Raw genomic sequence first — 19,861 nt, forward strand, 5'->3', positions numbered from 1 at the left:
TGCAGGTAAACACCAGATCAATGTCATTTGTTCTCAACATTATAATGAGGAAGTAATAATGAGGAAGACCAAGTAACAAAATATTTATTTAATCACTGAAGCCTGATGTCAAACGAACAACAGCATCATTCAAAGCATATTAATTTGATAGTGACTAGCAGATTGATTGGAAAATCATAAATCAGTCTCTTCTTAGTTTATTAAGCTGCATCCTTGAAATCTGATAGCATTGCTTTCTGTAAAATTGACTATGATTTCATCTGTAGCACTAAAAACATTACTTCTTTGCAACTCCTTTCAAATGCAAAACTTTGCTAAAGGAGACGTGAGATTTTTTGTAGATGTCGAATGACTGTACCAGGATTACAGTAGACTTTCAAATTAAATGTGTGAAGTATGCTTTGACTTTAGCTGGAATACATCAGTGCCTAAACGTAATCTGAAGCTTTCACAAATCCCCTCCAAATTATTTTGTTCAAATACAAACTTTCACATTAAAACATCTAGCAGTAATCACCAGCAATCAGTAGATAAAGTCAAACTGAATAAAGTCAGCATTTGCAGAGCAGGGTAATAAAAACCACCTTTAATGCTTTGAAAATTAGAAGCTTTGAGTATAAAGCAGGCCTTTAATAACATGCAGTTTTGAGATCTTGCACATATCTGTTATCCAGAGAAATACAAACCCTTCTCACAATGACTAACAGAGCAATCCCTATATTCAAAGACACCCGGCTGTGTTCCATATGACTGTTACATGACAAGGTCAGAAAACTCGGCTTTGGTCCATGACAAAAAGACAGAGAGAAGACAGATTGCAGATACTGAAGTTTTCAAATTACAGCCAAAATTATATGACAGCATTTGAATAACCCATGAAATAAATTCCGAGAGCCCCAGTAACACTGATGCAAAAAGTTAGCACTTTTGCCTACCTGAAATGTAATACTGAATGTTGAGCAAGTGGTAGTCTGAAGACATTTCTGAGACACTCTTTCAATTCCCCTTCCCCCTAAACATCTTCAGCATGTTAGAGCACATATGCCAAACACCACTTTCTTTTTGTGAAACATACCCTTTCACTGAACGCTGCTTAAAAAAAATGATGCTCCCGCTAAACTCTTAGCAGATTTTAAACATTTAAATTAAGCTTCAATGTTACCCTCAACTGGTATTGCATAAGGCTTTGTGTTATCCAGCTATTTAGGTCAGAACAGTCTTCCTGTGTGCAATGTAGTCCTGAAAATTTACATGAACTTGTACTCACTTATTTCACAAACATATTTAAGAACTTTTCTTCATTGAGCAATCCGTATCACAGTATCTATTGCTGCACTTCAATAACTGAAGGAGAAATCAACTTACCCTATGTTTTTCCTTTACTTTCTTCCTGTATTCTTCCTTGTCAAATTTGTCTTCTTCCCGTAGTATTTCTTTAGCTTTATCTAAGTTGATACCACTGGCATCATCTTCCTCATCTGCTTGCGCCAAACTGGATTTTTGCACCGGTGGCCACTGCTGCACTAACTGAATTACATATGTCAACAAGGAAAATAGTGGTTAGAAACACTCTTTCCATATCAAAGTTTTGATGCCCAAATATTCCAATACATTACTTTTCTAGACTAAAAAAGGCCATTTGCAAAGGAAACAAACAATACTTTTGCACAATACAAACTCAGATACACTACTTAACATCACATTCAGTCGAAAATGAGTATTTGAAAAAAATGTCTCCATTACACCCTATTCCTGTTTAATGGATTCACTTGAACTTCTTTTTTCTCTCTTTGCCTAATGGAACAAGTAATTTATAATCCTCCTAGTCATTCTGGGAGAAAAATAATACTTACTTTAAAAAAATGACTCTCCAAAATATATACAACAAAAAAACCCCACAGTACTGTAAATCTGAACAGTATGTTTTCGCATAAACAATCAATATTTCAACATATTAACTGAGAGAAAAATAAAACAAGCCTTCATCACACAGTACACAAAAAACCGTAACGGCCGGTGAACATTCTGGGGGAAGCAAGGATGATTCAAATTTGACTTGTAGATGACATGCTGAACACATCCAGCTTTCCTAAAATATCTGAAGTTCTAAAGCAAAGACAAAGACTACATATTCATCAAAAGATATCCCCACCTATCTTGTGACCTAATAGCTTATACCTCATGGTATGAGAAGACATTATCTGGGGATAGTCATTGCAAAATCATTCTTGCTTATGGACTAGTAGAGTAGTAACTGTTAAAAAGAAACTATATGGCAGAAAATACAGAATGTCTTTCAGATACAATTACAAAAATGAAACATGTTTAGGACTCCCGAATGCACATAGGGTGTTATTCACCTGGACACTGATAAACCCAACCTACTGTTTCTACTTCCTTTCACAAAATGGAATTTGTGTTCTTGTATTTTCCAGAAAGATACATTTCCTAAAGGAGGTTTATTTTATCAAAGAGAGGTGTGTAACACCTCTAAAACAGTAACACCTAAACACCTACTGTTCTAAAGGTGCAACACCTTTAGAACAGTAAAACTTTAAAGCAGTTTTACACAGCTCAGAAAAAAAAACAGGAAAAACATCCATAGATGCAAACTTTATGTTTCCTTAACTATGTCACTCCTTCTCTGTTGTCTTGCTTTTCTATCATCTTTGTCCTAGTTATTTTTTATCTTCATCCTCACTTCTTTCTGCTTCATTGCATAGACAGATAAAACATCTGCATAAAAGCAACAGCTTTTGAATGTCTAAAAATATCTGAAGATATAATTCCCAGACAATGGAGCAACCTCTAAAACCTTTCAAATTTTGTCTTACATCAGTACCTACATGTCTATATTCTCTTCACCTGCAAGATAAGATGCTTTATTTTATTTGGTCACAAAAGCAAATTACATACTTGCAAAGGTGACCTCTCTTTTGGTTTATGTCTCAGTGAAATTAATCTAGAGTAAAAAAAAAATAAAAATAAAAAAGCGATAAAAAAAGCTACTTTTTTCCTAATGCTGGAAGTGGAAAAACAACGTACACAGCATCTGAAGCTGTGAAATCAAATCTTAGAAAAGTTTGTGGAGCATGGACACTTGCTAGTGAGGTTATCGCCACAATGAAACCTTACAGTGACTAGCATGCACTATAGTTCCTTTCAGTATAAAATCAATACATTTTTCCAGGGGCTATTAAAAGATCCAATTAAATTACTGGCAAATTTCAATGCACTGTTACAACCACACCAGTAGGTGAAAATGTGATACTTCCTTAGCTTTCCTAACAAAACTTTTAATCTAGAAATAGTGAATGCTGGAAGGAAAACCAGGGGCTTCTTTTAATTGCAGTACAATATCTCAAGACTTAAGGGAGCTTTGGCAAATAGCTACAGCAAAATTGGTTTACATTTCTGTAAGGAAAAAATAGGCTCTTCATCCTCCTGAAATTGAAGATCGTGGTCAAAAGAGAGGCAGGGTTCTGTACATCCACTAACAGCTCTCATACAAGTATCTTATACATACAAAGGTGAAAAGAGGTCAGTGCTCAGCATTCTTTTTTCCCAATGGAATTGAATTCTAAGTGGAAGCTGAACAGTTTTGCAAAACTTAAACCAATTACAGAAACCACACACTTTTGAAAAGTGCATCTTTTTTATATGGATATAAAGTAAAACTATTTTGGTCTTTATAAAAACTACAAATTCAATTCAACTACAATTCAATACAAATTTGGCAGATTTACAATATGCAGCATCATATCCCACCAAAATACAGTTATTTTGAATTGATCTTACCTCTCCATCTTCAGTAAACACTATTTTTGTGTTGACTTTAAATTTCTTCTTCAAGATTTTTTTGGCTTCTTGGGTTTTAGTTGTTTTTTTCTTCATCTTTGATTTTGATACATTCTGTATAAAAGAAAATGAGATTACTTTTTTTTTCTATTCATAGGGTATATGCTTCAAACTTTCTCAAAAGCAATTAGCTGCATTAAAATGTAATTCCTAAAAGACATGAGTAATTTAGAGTAAAAATTAGCTCACAGACCTTTCATAAAAGTGTTTTAAGCATGCTGTATCATGAGGAACTCATTTACTCTGATAAAAATTCAGCATAATTTAAAACCTGCCAGCAGTAGGACATCTGACTCATTCAAATCTCACTAACCTTTTTGGGACAAAGACACTACATCCACCAGCTTATGCTGTTAGCAAGACTTACCAGACAAGAAATCCAGCATAACTGACTGGAGCCATTATCTACAACTGATCAAATGCTACTTTCATCTCACTAGTCATCACGTTGTCCCCAGGCACCACAGCACGCCAGCCTGAGTTATTTCTGTGTCAATGAAAGGCACAAATGGCCATGCAAGAACCTTCCTATTTCATAACTCTTTTCCCTTGCAGTCCCATCAGGGTAGAGAACATCAGTTCTTGATGTTTACCAAACTTAGTGTGAAATAACATTTAGAATCACAAAAGCTATTCGCATCATAGGAAAAAAGCTGTAGTGAAACAAAGTGGTGATGACACTAAGGAAACTAATAAATGAGTCAGCAAAGATTGTGAATCCAGACATTAACACTGCTTCCAACAGGTTTAGGTGGTTCATTCTTGGCTACCACTGAGAAAGCAACACTGACCAGAAAAAGCAAGAATTATCAGCAAAATAGCATCCCTGTATAAAACACACTGATGCTGAAGTTACATTTATTATTTGTGTGTTCAATCTTGCTGTTAGAAAGAAGAGGTGAGGAGGTGACTTCTATTTTTGACAAAGATTGAGGATTTATCCAGAGTATTTTCACATTTCAGACATGGACTGCAATTCTGGGAAGACCATATTAATTAATTCTGTAAAATGCAGTGGAAAATAAATTGTCATATCCACAGATGGCCTGCATAGGTTTCACAGAGCCACCCATCTGGTGGCAACATCATGGAACCAATGAACATGGAGATTAACAACCTCCAGCTCTTCTTCTAAGAGCTTTCTTTGCAAGAACAAAGGCCATATGTATTCAGGCATCTAACAGAACACAGTTCAGATAAAAGACGTTTGAAGCAATAACTGCCACTGCAGAAAGTATTCTGCTGGAATACATGGAGACTCCATAGGAGAAGACCCACAAATCATCCTTCATTCTGTAAAGACTGCAAAGCTCCATTACTTAGGAAAAAGCGCCTGAAGAACAGTCACTGAACTGTCTAAACTTCTGATAAATAATAGAAAGTAGCCAAAGCAACAGAGAGAAAAAGGGGGAAAAAAATGAGCTTTTCCTCACTTTTTTATTCTGGTAATTTTCATCAGTTTCATGTTCTATACCAAATCCACTATAAAAGGAAGCAAAAAAAAAAATAAACTCAGAAAGTCACTGTCACTATGGTCAGCACACTAATGCACTGAAATATGAACCATAAAAGAGAAAAATTACAGCCTTCCTAACAGGAAAAATGGCTTGCAACAGCTACTGCGCTGTTATCAACTAATGACCATATCTATTATAGGAAATAGCAACTGCAGCAGCACTTATGTCCTCAGTATTGTCATAGGATTTTTGTTGCACTGTGCAGCTGCTACTGCTTAGGCACACCTTTAACAGCTCAGAAAGCTCCGCTATTCCCTCACTCCGGGTCCTTATACTACAAACATATTGTTTGAGTGTCTGCATAAGCACAAAACCTTTACCTCAAAATAAAGGCTATTTAGTAGAACAACGGGAATTGTCCAGAAGAATTTAACAATAGCTGTACTTCAAGGTAGTAGGATACTTCTGCAACATTTTCTTTCACCACGTGCTTTTGGGTTGGCGGTGGGGTGGGGGTTGCACTGGGTTGTTTTTCGATTTGGGTGGGTTTTAGTTTGGTTGTTTTTTATAATCTTCTATTTCTGCACTGCCAGTATTACTGGTACCAGCATAATATGCTAATGTAAAAAAAAAAAGAAGGTGTCTGAAAGCTTCAAATTGATACATTTATATTTTGTAAAATTATGCTTAAATGTGAATCTCAATTTTCTGTATTTGTTGGTTTAAAAGAAGTTTTCCTGGCTAAACACAAATATCCGATGTGCTGTCTTTCTATGCATACATGGGCAATATTTCCCTCTCCCTCCTCTGCACGATTTTGAGAAGTAGAAGTATTTTGATGTTGCAAAGTAGCATGGAAAAAAATGGGATAGGAAAAATTTCCAAGCAAAAGGAGGAACAAGATGAGGATGAAACAAATCGGAAGCTAAATTCTCTCACTACACACCTAAAAAGTATAGTATAAGATAAATGTGTAAATTTGGCAGATTTACAATATGTAGCATTAAAGAAAGGTATGAGATCATAATTTTAAAAATCATACAGGGCAGTGCATTAGTATAAACTCTACACATAGATAATTAAACTAGTTTTTAATAGGACATTTTCATTGCTTTACTAAACTTAACACTATTCAAAGACAATGGCTATCAAGGTTCCCTCAGCTTCAGACACTGTCTCCTGACTGATGGTCACAGTTTAAGACCAAATGGGCTCAGACAGCAAAACATTTTCATCACAGATGTAATTTGTAAAATTGTGCCCACATGACTTCACTGTTCAGCAGGAGAAGTGGTGCAGCCCAGGAGGGAAGCTGGGTGGGTTAATGCAGTGGTTCCTCACATGGACTCCATGTCCCAAGGGGGAGGCTACATGATCCAGAAGAAGAGCCAGGCAGGCCAGTCACGGAGCGTATATAGTCCTGGGGCTACCGTGGGGTCCCAAAAATGCTGCTTTGGTCCTCTCCTGGGGACCTCTCTCACATTGTTTGGAGTCACTATATAGTCCTTAAACCTCTCCTGTCACCCGAGTCTCTCCCTCCATATGTCTCTAGTAGTATCTTTTACAGCATCTACGCCCCATATTTCAAGAGCCTCCCTCCATATCTCCTGGCCCAGTGGCTACTGCTCTATCTTTAACATACCTGAGCCAGGAGTTCCTCCAACTGGCTGCAGTCTTGACGCAGGGTGCGTTGTTTTCATCCATCTCAGCTCACAGCCTCCTCACCCACCCACACCACTCTTGTGGCTCCTTACCCAAATACCCTATTCCCTCACCCAAATTTCTAATGCCAACACCTGTCTTTGCTTTACTCCCGTATTTGAGCGAGTACATTGAAACATCAAATTCCCGTCAACTAGGAGTCTGATTCATCCACTGTAAGAAGCTTAATACCACTGTATAGCAGACCTCAGGCTTTCATAATCTTCAGAGCCAACCCCCGGTTCCCTACCTTTTCAAGCCATTCTCCTTACTCATTTCCCGTTTTAATCTTTTTTACTACAAGATACCTGACAACTTACAAGCAGGAGATTGGCATTTAACCCATGTTCTCTGGGGCTTAACCTCTTTTCTTCACAATGAGTTCACCAAACCTGCAGACGCCACCAGCTGCTGGAGGCTGCCGAAAGGTCTCCTCCATTTGTTAACCTCAAGTGCTGCAAAGCACACGACTGCAGCAGGAGCAATGACTCCTCTAACTGCTCAGTAAACAGCTGAAATCTGGGGTCACAGGCTTTGCAGGCAGAAGCACTGTCACATCAGCAGACAGGAATGGATGGAGGGTTTCTGCTGATAACCAGACCTTGCCCCCAGTGCCAGAGCAAGCCATGGGTCTGGATGGTTTTAAGTGAGCTGAGAGGGCATAGCAGCTCCCCACACTGACTGGCTCAGTTCGAAAACACTGTGTATCAAAACCTGTTCAATTAATACGTACTCAAGTAAACCCATTTCTGAAGTTGAATTATACTATCAAATAAGCCCTCAATCCACACAAACTGAGCATGCACGGTCTGGGCACAGGTTTTCATGCTGCTGTCAGGTAACAAAGGGATTTTGCAGTTTAACTCAAGTTGGTAACACAAGTTAAAGCAACAGCCAGTGCACACACACTTCCTTGTCAATGTGAAGAGGGTACCTGCTGCTCACCAGCATATACATTTGCTCACCAGCATATACATTTTGCCCCATGCCCAATAAAACTGGCCCTCAAGCCCCACCTTTTCTTCTATGAAGATGTGGCAATAAACTGATCAAACAAGACAGGAGTGATAATCAACCACTTAAAATGGTATGTAACAGTTAAGTATTAGACGTAACAGTTAAGTATTAGAAGCTGAGTCACGCAAGTTTATAAAAATTCCATAAAACGTAGGCTCAGCTGCAGGGCTGGGGGATTTTCTATTGTTACTAATCAAAAGCCTAAATTTCTTCTTCCTTTCACACGTGTACATGCCAGATGGCTTGCTGGATTATTTAATGCGTTAGAATAAAACCTAGCTCTTAGAAGCACAGAAAATTCAAACATTTTGATATATAATCAGAAACAATACAGCTAATATGCAAGTTCTTTTCCATTTTTCTCAAAAAGGAGCAAGCTTTTGTTTTCTTGCTTAAAAGATCTAATATTCTTAGCTGAATCTATTACAAAGGTTTCCTTTGTAATGAAGATACTGACAAGTTTAAGGCATAAGATTTACTATTTTTCAGTATTATTTTTTTTTTATTGAAAAGAAAGGGCATCAGAAACACAAATGTCAGAAAATTTTGCTATTCTAATATGGAATAATTTTTCTTATTAATACAATTTTTCAAGTCAATAGTTTCGGCTGAGTATGTAATCCTCAGTAACTCAGGCTCTCAGCACTTACAGTATCTTACCATAACCAAGACAAACACATTTACTTTGACCTTTGGAGTGTTACACATCATCAAACGTAAAGTTTCTTTATTTCTAACTGTAACTTCCTTTTTAATTTCCTCTCAACAAGCCTGTGAAAGCCAGCACACTATATTCACTACAGAAGCCGTCTAAGGACAGGAAAACATTATTGTGGCAAGGTAAAATATCCGTAGAAAAAAGTTAACAATGTTCCAGTCATGTTAGCTATAACAAGCATTACTGCTTTTCTAGGGTATTTGTGGGCTTCCCCCCCGCCCCCCGCCCCCACTTATACTTTACAATTCCCAGGAAGAATGGTGTTGTGCCTGAAATATTTTCCCATCTCTCCCAACATTATTACATTACTTTACCCAGAATTCAACGCAACTGCCTCTGAGAAACAAAAATCGATGTGGTACTCAATTTCACACACTTGTTTTGTATTTCTTCAAGAAACTGCCCACAACAGGAGTAAGTATTACCACATTTTTATTATCACCAAGCACGTCAATCCCTCTGTCAAGCTACTGAGTTCAGACTTAGAAGTAATTCCCTACAGAATAAGACACAGGCTTGCCAGATTTGAAGCTACCAAATCTTAGACAAAGAGAAGAGCCATCTTCTTCTTCGTGCTCCAGAGAGCATACAGACATGGATTTTATCTGGCCGGCACTACAAAACCTTCAGAAGATCGAGTGTCCTCCAACCACTGGCCTAAAGCAGCCTAACCATAAAGGATTATCTCTCAATGCCATAAACTTCCCAAACTCCAACCACAACGCTTTGATTACCTACAATGAAGAAAATTTTAGAGGTGAGAGAAATTTTCACTCCTCCTGAGAAATATCTAACAATAGAAGAAGTGAGATACAGACTTCACACTTTACACATAATTATAAAACATAAGAAGGAAAACATCAAGAGAAGCAAAATAACCAGACTTTGAAGTCCATATTACTTCAAGCACCTACAAAACTCTGAACACCAAAAAGCTTCCTCTTAGTAATACAATTTGATTCCACCAGTCATCTGTCTTCCTGTTGAGTTTAAAGGACAACAGAAGCAGAAATCCTAGGATGCAGCATGACCCCAAGGAGCTGTATAGATGCTGCTTTCCTTCATGATGTGTAGTAGCTACGTGGTCTCTGTTTTAATTTTGAACCCTCTTCTCTGCAATGACAGCTATTTCAGTCCTTCCTGATTTCTGCTGATCGTTCAAAAGCCACCAGCTGCCTTGTGCTGTCATGAACACCAGAACAAGCCAAAGCCACTGAGAAGCAGCAAAGTTCTTCAAACCACCATTCCACTTCCACAACACAACTCCCCCAACCGTTCCCAGGAAAATAAGCTTCTTTGTTAACATGTGTTAAGTTTCTTTTAATGTAATACAAGTAAGGCTGATTTTGCTTTGGTGAAGTATTCTAAGAGAACTGATCACAGCTTTTACAGTAACAGTTGGGATGATAAGGATAAATCCAGGTTGGTATTCAGAAGGAAAAAGCACTCAGCATACAGAACAGCACAGATATTAATCCTTTCCAAGTCACAGCAAAAAGAAAAAAAAAAAACAAAAAGAGGAAATAAGAAAAGCTTCTAATACTACTATTCAATATTAATAGCCACATTATGGACAAAGACCGCAAGACCAGTAGTTCACTGCATTAGCATTCCCATTTAAATCGCCCTCTATAACAAAGAAACAGCAACAGACACAAGAAAACATAGCAAAGACAGAACTGTACTGTGGCAACAACATGCATAGATGATGCTTGCCTTTGTTTTTGATTACTCTTAGGACAGAAGATTACATCTGAATCTGAATTTTAGAGTTTTTTGTTTCGTTAGAGAGGATGTCTCAGTAAACAACATACTCTTATTTTCTATAAAATAAATTAAATTAAGCCATGCAAATTGAAAAGAACTAAGGTTAAGATTAAAATCTCAGCCTTTAAGACAAAATGTAAGAGTGAGGATTAAAAAATTTGCCAACTTCCAATTTGCTAAACAACTGGAATTTTCTGCAGTATATTCACATTTATAAGCTTGGTTCTATATTTAGACAGGTATTTGCTACAACATCTTGCATTTAATAAAGGTATTTATTTAGGGGATTATTTTTTACTTGTATATCGACTACAATAGCAGAAAAAAGGACAAAGAGGCACCAGTAAATGGCTCCATGCCCAGTATTTCTCTCCAACCACAGACAAGAACTGAGCTTACAGAAATCTTTATTAAATGATTTGTCAGTGATAAATCATACTCCTGTTTCTAACTGATACCACATAGCAGTATATCTATAGAATACTGCTAAAACACTTTGCCATCTCAACAATGGCAAAGACAGCAGCATTTTCAACACAAACTATCTTTGCAGGGCATTAGGGGTTCCATCAGTAGCTCTGCACTTCCAACTATGAACTTAGATAAGACAAAGGATTTTTTACCCCCATTAATGTTAAGATGTTTACTTCTGTTTTAACTATTTCCTCTTCTTTCTTTACAGGTAATTTAGAATCATACAATCATAGAACAGTTTGGGTTGGAAGGGACCTTCAAAGCTCATCTAGTCCAATCCCTCCTGCAATGAGCAGGGACATCTTCAACTAGCTCAGGCTGCCCAGAACCACATCCAGCCTGGCCTTCAGGGATGGCGCATCTACCACCTCTCTGGGCAACCTGTGCCAGTATTTCACCACCATCATTGTAAAGAATTTTTCCCTCAGACCAAGCCTGAATCTCCCCTCTTTTAGTTTAAACCATTACCCCTCATCCTATCGCAACAGGCCCTGCTAAAAAGTGTTTTTCCGTCTTTCTTATAGAACCCTTTTGTAGAATCACAGAATAGAAATTAATAGGATTTAGAAATGATGGGTACCATACACATTCCTGAAATACTTTCTGAAACACATCTTTACCCTCACAGCAGCGTTTCTCATCTACAAATCTATACCAAATCATGAAAATAAAAAAAAAGTGCATCTGTGTCCTTTTATTCCTGAGAAAATGTTCACTGCTTTCATTTTCTATGTTGAAAAAAAGTGTTAATATTTTAGCCTGATATAAAATCCCACGATACCAGAAGGAACCACAAATGAGCAGCACTTCACAACCAATTTTTCATGCCTTTTTCCTTTCTATCTTTCCCTCTCCCTCTGCTTTCTTTTCTTTTTTTCCCTTTTTTTTTTTGTTTTGTTTTGTTTTGTTTTGTGTTTTGTGTTTTGGTTTTGGGGTGGGTTTTTTTAATATATATCTCTGACTCCTCCACAAAACAGGAAGATTTTAAAGAATGTTTTAGTGAAGAGCCAAGATCCCCAGCCCACAAAACAAATGTTTGATTTCAGTACTCTAAATTATGTCATTCTACACACAACTTTAGTATCTGCAATTGCCAACAGTTTTGTCACTGATCTGCAAAATACTATATCTCATTCTCCAAATCTTTAAATATATCATACAAGAAATAATATTATCTGTTTATCACTGAAAGATGTAATATGAACAAAAGCACTATTTAAGAAATGTGTGAGTTAAAGTAATTAATAATATCTCACTCTGAAAGATGTCTTTATTTAATACACTGGGCCACAGAATTTTTCAGTACAACTACGGCATTAGCCTGAAAATCTCCATTACCTATAAGCATAAGCAGCAATGACAATCTTTTCTAAAGCATTAGATCTTTAGCAGCACAAGACCATGACTTCTCATGCAGTTTATTTAAAAGAAAGGTGTAACAGAGAATAGTGAACTACTTTACATATTTCTAGGCAAAAAGTAAATTAAGTTATAACTGAGTATGCCTGACTAAATGAAGATAAAGGCATTCCAGAAGACTCTAATTCAAAACCAAACATATTAACATAGCTTTTGTTTATTCCTGGGGTTAACGTTGGCAGAAAAATGTATTTCAAAAGAAACACATACAATGCAAGATATCCTAATAACACAAAGACTGCCTCAGACTGAAAATATACAAGAATACAATAATGATTAATACCACTAGGCAACTGCGATGCCAGATCAAGACATAAGATGTTCTCATTCCACCCCTCCCTGTCATTACAGGTAATGCATCATTAAAACACAATGTTCCTCTGGTAAAATCCAACAGAAACACATAGTAACCACCAAATTCTCCAGCACTTCTGCAGCCAAGAGAAGCGGACGAACTGTTTGCAGTTATCCGCAGATGAGGATTACATCTTAGTAACGGAACAAGTGTTCCTCATACGACATTAACAAGCAAACCCCATGATTTTGTTGATTACTATTCATCCTCCACACTCCAGAGCAGAGCTTCAATTTTTGGGAGCAAGAAAAGACCATCATGAAGATGTTATTTCCAGCAAAACATGGCAAATCAGAAATAAGAGCTTGAACATCTCTTTGATATTGAACCAAATTACAAATTACTTCAAACATAGCCATCTTTTGTTCGTCACTTGCAAAAAAACACCAAAACAACAACAAAAAAGAACCACAATCAACCAACCAGATCAACCCCAACCCAAATCTCATAACACATTAATGTGCAGGTGAGGAGCTAGAAAAGCCTGCTCCTGCTTTGCACGTTTTGTTCTATTACAGATCTCCAACAATGATCTTTTCTCACTTTCCAGCAGGTGGAAGATCCCATCTATTCATCACCTTCTAATATTTAACATGAAAGGAAGCCCTCACTCAAAGTGGGGGTGAGGAGGCACAAGTCGGGGGGGGGGGGGGGGGGGCACTATCTTGTTTTGGATTAAAAGAACCCTTAAGCCCTTCAGGTGTGCTGAGAACATGCTGTGTTCTGAAACTTGCAATTTTTCAGTCTCCAGAAGAACCTGAATCACTCCTTCTCTCCCAAGCTGCACTTAATATATTAGTGCTTGGCAGTTAATTTGAAATATTCAGAGCTATCTAATCACTGAATTGTAAAGCAAGAAGGCAATGCTGAGCTGACATTTAATGAACTGAAAATTTGGTTAAAGAATAAAGGGTTTTTTAATGCAACTGTATTTTCTAGTTGTTAAGACAGTTATTCTAAGAAGGAAAAACAAAACACCACAAACTTTTCTGCATAATCACTAAGTCAGCCAAGGCCTAAATAAATGCCATAACATCATTAAAATTATGGCTTAAAAATACTCTGCAGAGGAATCTTAGGTCAAAAGGTGAGATAAGAATACCACACTTTCATGCTGTTTAACCTTTAAGGTTGAATATATTTTACCATCCATGAGCAGTGTGACATTCCATTTCTCCCTCAAAAGCCACCACACACAGCCCCAGGAACATCACAGCAGCCAAGGCTGAAACTTCTTAAAATGTTTTATTCACTACATTCTCCTGAGCTGCCATCAGAATGTAACAAAAAAGTCTCTTTGCAAAGATAAATATATTTATCTTGTCTCTCTTCCTCCTTTTGCACATGCTAAAACCAAACACTATGCTCATTTAACCACCACACCACAACGACATCCTTCACAGGCTATGACCACAAATAGCAAAGACTGCATATTTTTTTTAAAAATAGCCAAAATTGATTTTTGTACATTTGAGCAGTGTAAGCTTCTCAGCAGTAGATTAGTGTGATAACCATCGTTATTTTCTGAAGAGTTTTATTTCACCTTTAGATTGACATAGATGACACATACTCCTTCCCCTTTAGAGGCCTCTAAACACATTTCTCTCAATGCACAAGAGCCAACACAAGTCAAAGCATTCATTTGGCCTCCACCTGGGCATGGCACTACTGAGGCCATTTAAAAGAGAAAGAAGAGGTAATACTATTTGGCAGTCTCTGAGGCTTATTTGAGTTAGCCGTGTACTCCCTATTTGGGAGTTTATTTGAGTTTAGCTCCCAAATAGGGAATGCACAGCCCATCTCAGAACTGCACCAGCGCCTTCTCCACAATCCCATACGTCAAACAAACAGCTCAGCATGGTAGACATAGCTGGAGTAAAGACACAGCAAACATGAGGAAAACACACCACAGAAGAGGAAAAAAGAAGGGGGGGAGTCAACTGAATTGCTCGTTGCTGGCAATGATCCAAGAAGAACATAGACAGTTTCTTCCAACCAAATGTCAATCAAGGATAATTGGGAAAGACAGAATTTCTTCACAACTAAAGGCTGACAGAGAAGCCACAATAACAACAACCACAAAAAAAAAAAAATAATTACAAAATCACGCCTATTATTTTTCTTCTTCAAAAAAAGGTTGAGTATTTTGACTCCTTCCTCCATGTATTCAATACAGACTAAAAATGCTGCCAGAAGTGGTCTTGTAGTTCCTGTGTGCCACTCCTTCAAAGACTCCCACTGCTGCCCTTCACTAGCACAGGTCCACTCCCAACCCCGAGAAAAGCTGTTTGAAGGATTTAAAACTGGCAGAAAGCTAGCACTGAGACAGCTGCAAACAGTATTCTGCTATTTTCACCCACAGGATCAGACAAGCTCAGCTGCAGGCTTGCAGAAAGGAGCCAGATACACACAGCCCTTTCAGTAACAGCCAGCTAGCACCTTTGCCATGCTGCAAAAGGGAAATGCGCATTAAAGATGTTTAAGAATCTGGTAAGAAATGTAGCAAAACTTACTCCAAGATCTTACTGTACACAATGAGAACCTCAGAATTGATAAATGTGAGGAAAAGTGCACCTACTTGCTGGATTCCTGTATAGGAAAGACACGCACATGTGCCTAGTGCCACTGCCATACAAGTACACAAAGCACACAGAGCAACGCTGTTCTCCAAATCTAGTAAATCATTATTGAAAAAATATTGGAGGGTCCAACATCCTTTTAAACCAGCACAGCCAACAGGACTGAATCAGTGTGCAAGGGTTTTGATTTTGTTCCACTACAGAAATGCCCTGGGCAAAATCCCTGCCAAAAAGGATGCCCACTTAAAGTTACATGAAAGAGTTTGATAACTGTAAGCACAGCTATCTATAAAAACAGGTACTAACCTCAAAAGCACTAACAACTACTTGTCTTAGGGCTCCAAAATTGCCTGCAGTTTAAAACTGCCTTCCCGTATCTTGTTGAAACATTTTGCCCTTGAGCTGAAAGCCTCCACACCTCTTTCTTTGTAGGAGTCAATTTCTAACAAGGGGTCAAATTTACGTAGAACTTTACATAATTAATATTTTCAACCTGGTTTTGAAAAGATTATTTACAATCAATCATGCATATCTCTGTCTCCAGCAGAAGCAATTAAAAGTTTCCAATTGTTTCAGCAATATATATTTGGATAGTCTAAACTCTGCCTAACTCCCAGTGCTAATTATGAGTTAAGAATCTGTTAAGAATGAATGGGAGGGCTCGGAACAAATTTAAAGTGTACTGTATGGCCACAGTCAGTTGGTCCCAAACTTCTCCCCTCGGAGATTATGCCTTCACTAATTTTCATACAACATAGTCTTGAATACCTTACACAGAAAGGGATGTTGCCAGAAGAAAGCACTCATGAAGGCGATGATGTTTCATTTGAAATAAATATTACTATTTTATCAGTCCTTCTCACTCCTCTAGAACTCTGTGGTGGTTTGTCAGATGTTTTCAGCTTTACAAGTTTTAGACTGATGAAAATGTCAGGCTGACAAAAAAAACGCAAAACACATTTAAAATACTTTCAGTTGCCAGGATGCAATGACCTACGTGTAGTAGGTGGATACACTGAAGTACACGAAGATATTCTCCATTGCTTCTGAAGCAGTAGCAAAGGTAGAAATATTTTTATCACTCCATACAACTGGAAAATGTGCAAATGTCAAGTAGCCTGCTGAGTTTTTTGTCATTTTGTTTCTTTCCCTTTAAAAACAAGACAATTAGGTGGAAAAATTGCACTAATTCAGCACACAGGTCCTCTTAGTAAAAAATTTGGGCAGGATTCAGACCTTTATTGATAGAGAAGAGGAGTAGGAATTCTGGTCCAGATTTAAATAGAAGAATGAGCACCTCAAAATGGAGAACAGGAGCAAACAGAAGAAAAGGGGAACTCCTATCACCAGCCAAGAACACATATTGGCTGTGAGAAGATGAAGGTATAAAGAGAAGGTCACAAGACAAGACTTTGTGAAGGAAAGAAGCAATGAAGAATTCCTCAGCAACAGAACTGAAATTAAAACAAGTGAAAAAGTGAGACTGCTAAGCTGTGTTAGTGAGGTAAATACCGAACATAAACTCGCCATGACCTCCCTGTTAACACAGCTCTCAGTAAGGCTACTGAGGGTACTAGATGGCAGGAACTTAGCTTCCAAGAACCAGAACATGAAAACTGTCCACTCAAGTGGAAGGAAAAAAAAAAAATTAAACCTATTTTTTGAATTATTCTTTTATTTTTCCCCAATTCAGGAATTAAATGATCAGATAATCCCCATCATGGAATTCTGAAAGTCACAAAACTCAAAACTGGTAATTTTTTTTTTTTTTTTTTTTTTTGAAATAAAACTTTCTTACTGGAAGTGACAGGTGATATAGAATTGGAAATACTAATACTTACAACAAATGGTAAAGAGAAAGTAAACATGACTTAGGCTACTCCAGGCCATTACAGGCCCTCAGTCTGACCTCAACAGGATGCAAAGCAGAAAAGCAAGTTTTAGAGGAGTGATGGATTACAAAAATTGAATGGAAATTGGAATAGGAAATTTATTATAGCACAGGAATGCCAAAGGCACATTTGGAATAAAAATGTTTTCTTGTCTCTTTAGACAAAGCCAATATAACGGCACTAAGTCATTTAAATTTCAGCGGAGCATTTAACAGAGTACCACAGTAAAAAGTATTAGCTGAAGTAAAAAATAAAGGTCAAGGGTCAGAATAGTTACAAATGGTGACTACAATGATCTGTGCTGAAAGACAAATTACCAGGGCACTAGTGATTCTCCCCAGTCAGGCCCATGGTCCCCACTGCCCAGAGGAGTTAGCAATGAAAAGTCCCAATGGCACAAAGCTGGGAGTTGTCGCCAACTCAGAGCACGAGCAACAGGTTACTCAAAAGAACGAGATAGCCTTGAAAGCAAAACACATTAAAATGAGGTGAAATTCAGTATCTCAAAGTGCAAAAGCTATTCAGAATTTAAAATTCAAATTGAATGAAGAACAACGAAAGGAATCGGGCACTTCCCATCACAGCACGACTGTGAACCCCACTGTTCACACAGCCACAGAAGAGACAAACACGCACCCTAAAGCCTCTTGGGCAAGCCATTGCCAGTAAAAGCCGAAAAGGATTAATGCAACTACAGAAGGCAGTTGTGTGAACTCTCATGGTACACTGTGTGCGCCTCTAGCTGAATTCAGATTGTGCATGTGAAGAGGTACTAGGATGAAAAGCCCATCTTTTAAGAAGAAATGGAAAGAGCTCAAGGAAGCATCAAAATGAATGTGACAGCTTTCTTATAAAGACATCTGGGATAAACGCAGGACATGGACAAAAAACATTTAAGCTTAAGAACTTTGAATACGAATAAATAAATATGAACTCACCATGAAAACATGTGTTGGTAAATAAACCAGAACAGAGAATAACCTCTAAAACAGCTCTTGAAACAGGAATAATAAAGGCAAATCACCCTAATCTTTCATAAAAAATAGCTGAAATAATTCTATAAAAAAAAACCAGGTATGGTTCTCTTCGCAATACCCAGGGGCCGGGCTCAACCTAATCAGAACATCAGACCCTGAAAGGATCAGGACTCAATTTGTAGCTAAAAACAACAACAAATGCTGCAACAGAACATTAATTATGAAATGAAAAAACTATGTTTAATCCATTCTTGAACCTATGACAAATCTTCAATCACTGTATTAAATGCCAATATGCTAAAAATTAGTTTAAAATCTTTGAATATAATCAGTCTTTTCAGCTGTCTTCAGAGTGAACAACAAAAGAATGTTCCAGAATGTTTCAATTCTAATATTTCTACTTCATACAGTAGCTCCACTGTCATCTTTTTTTTTTTTTTTAATGGCTTCACAATAAAACTGTATCTTTAGTATTCCATAAAGGCATACATAACATTCCATAGTTCCCAAATAATTTTTAAAAGAAAGCGTACTAGTGATAAATAGACAAAAGAAATACCAAAATAATACATTAGAGAACAAAGTTTAATCTACAAGGATAGGAAACTATGCTTCTGCTTTCCACAAGAGTGTGTTTATGTTCCCTATGTTATATCAAACCCCCCTACATTTCAGGCTTTTAGGAAATATTTCTATAAATTATTGAAAGAAATCACTAATCTTACAGCAAGATGATAATGAATTTTGCTCTTGGAATTCAGTATGACTAATATTTTGTGCAATATCTCATACTCCTCACATACCACTGTTGCACAAAATGACAGTTTAATATTGGCAGCATTAAGAATGGAAGTGGAGAAACTGTTACAAACATCCGAGCCTTCACTTTGAATGCAACAGAGCAAAATAAATTATAGAAATTAAAAAATACTAAAGCATGTTCTGCAAATTTTAACTCTGAAGTACCTCACTTTGCGTTCCTTAAATGTTGCCTTCTTAAATCTGCTCTCACATATTCTGTACCTGGCCAAACTACTCAGAAAGAAGGTCAAAACAAACTTTGATGGAGAATAAAGTTAGAAAGACAGAAACCAGGAAAAGGACATTACAGCTCTGCGCTATCAGGTGTGAGACATAGGTCTCATATGTTTACAGATTTTATAAAGCTTAGGACCAAACATGACTGATTTAACTATCAATAACTTCTGAAGTTGACTGCTTAACCAAAGTTTGGTTTACTAGAAATAGTAAAACCTTCCAGCAGAGCAGATTTTTTTTAAAAACAAATCTATGCCTTTTTATATTTAATACTAAGAATGCATCTGGGACAAAAGCATTCTTCCAAGCTTATAAGAACTTCTACATTCATTTACGACAGTTGTTTTGAAAGTGGAACAAACATCTGTCATTTACAATACTAATTATCTTGAAATTTATGGCAGGCAATTAATTGCATTCTAACACTCAAATGAATCACTTCTCCTGAGCTTCATTTACAACTCTGCTACCGTCTCTGGGAAAACTCATGTTCTGATTATCCTATCTGAGCCATAATACTCATATTACAAAGATCCTTGGAAGAAAGTCAAGCTGAAATCAAGCTACTTTTATTTCTAGAGGAATGCAGTGGACTTTACAGACATAAAG

At 37.2% G+C, this 19,861-nt stretch overlaps 1 protein-coding gene across 1 annotated transcript in view; it reads right to left on the minus strand.

Moving 5' to 3' along the window:
• The window catches only part of DDX10 (DEAD-box helicase 10), a 164,529-nt gene that overhangs the window by 61,615 nt on the left and 83,053 nt on the right, over positions 1–19,861 (minus strand). Inside the window, exons 14-15 of the mRNA XM_030475581.1 lie at positions 3,799–3,912; positions 1,366–1,527 (exon numbers count right to left, since the gene is read on the minus strand). Of these exons, the coding sequence (XP_030331441.1) occupies positions 1,366–1,527; positions 3,799–3,912 (276 nt within the window). The remainder of the gene's footprint in view (positions 1–1,365; positions 1,528–3,798; positions 3,913–19,861) is intronic.

This window comes from Strigops habroptila, chromosome 2, assembly GCF_004027225.2.
Source record: "Strigops habroptila isolate Jane chromosome 2, bStrHab1.2.pri, whole genome shotgun sequence".
Lineage (NCBI taxonomy): Eukaryota > Metazoa > Chordata > Aves > Psittaciformes > Psittacidae > Strigops > Strigops habroptila.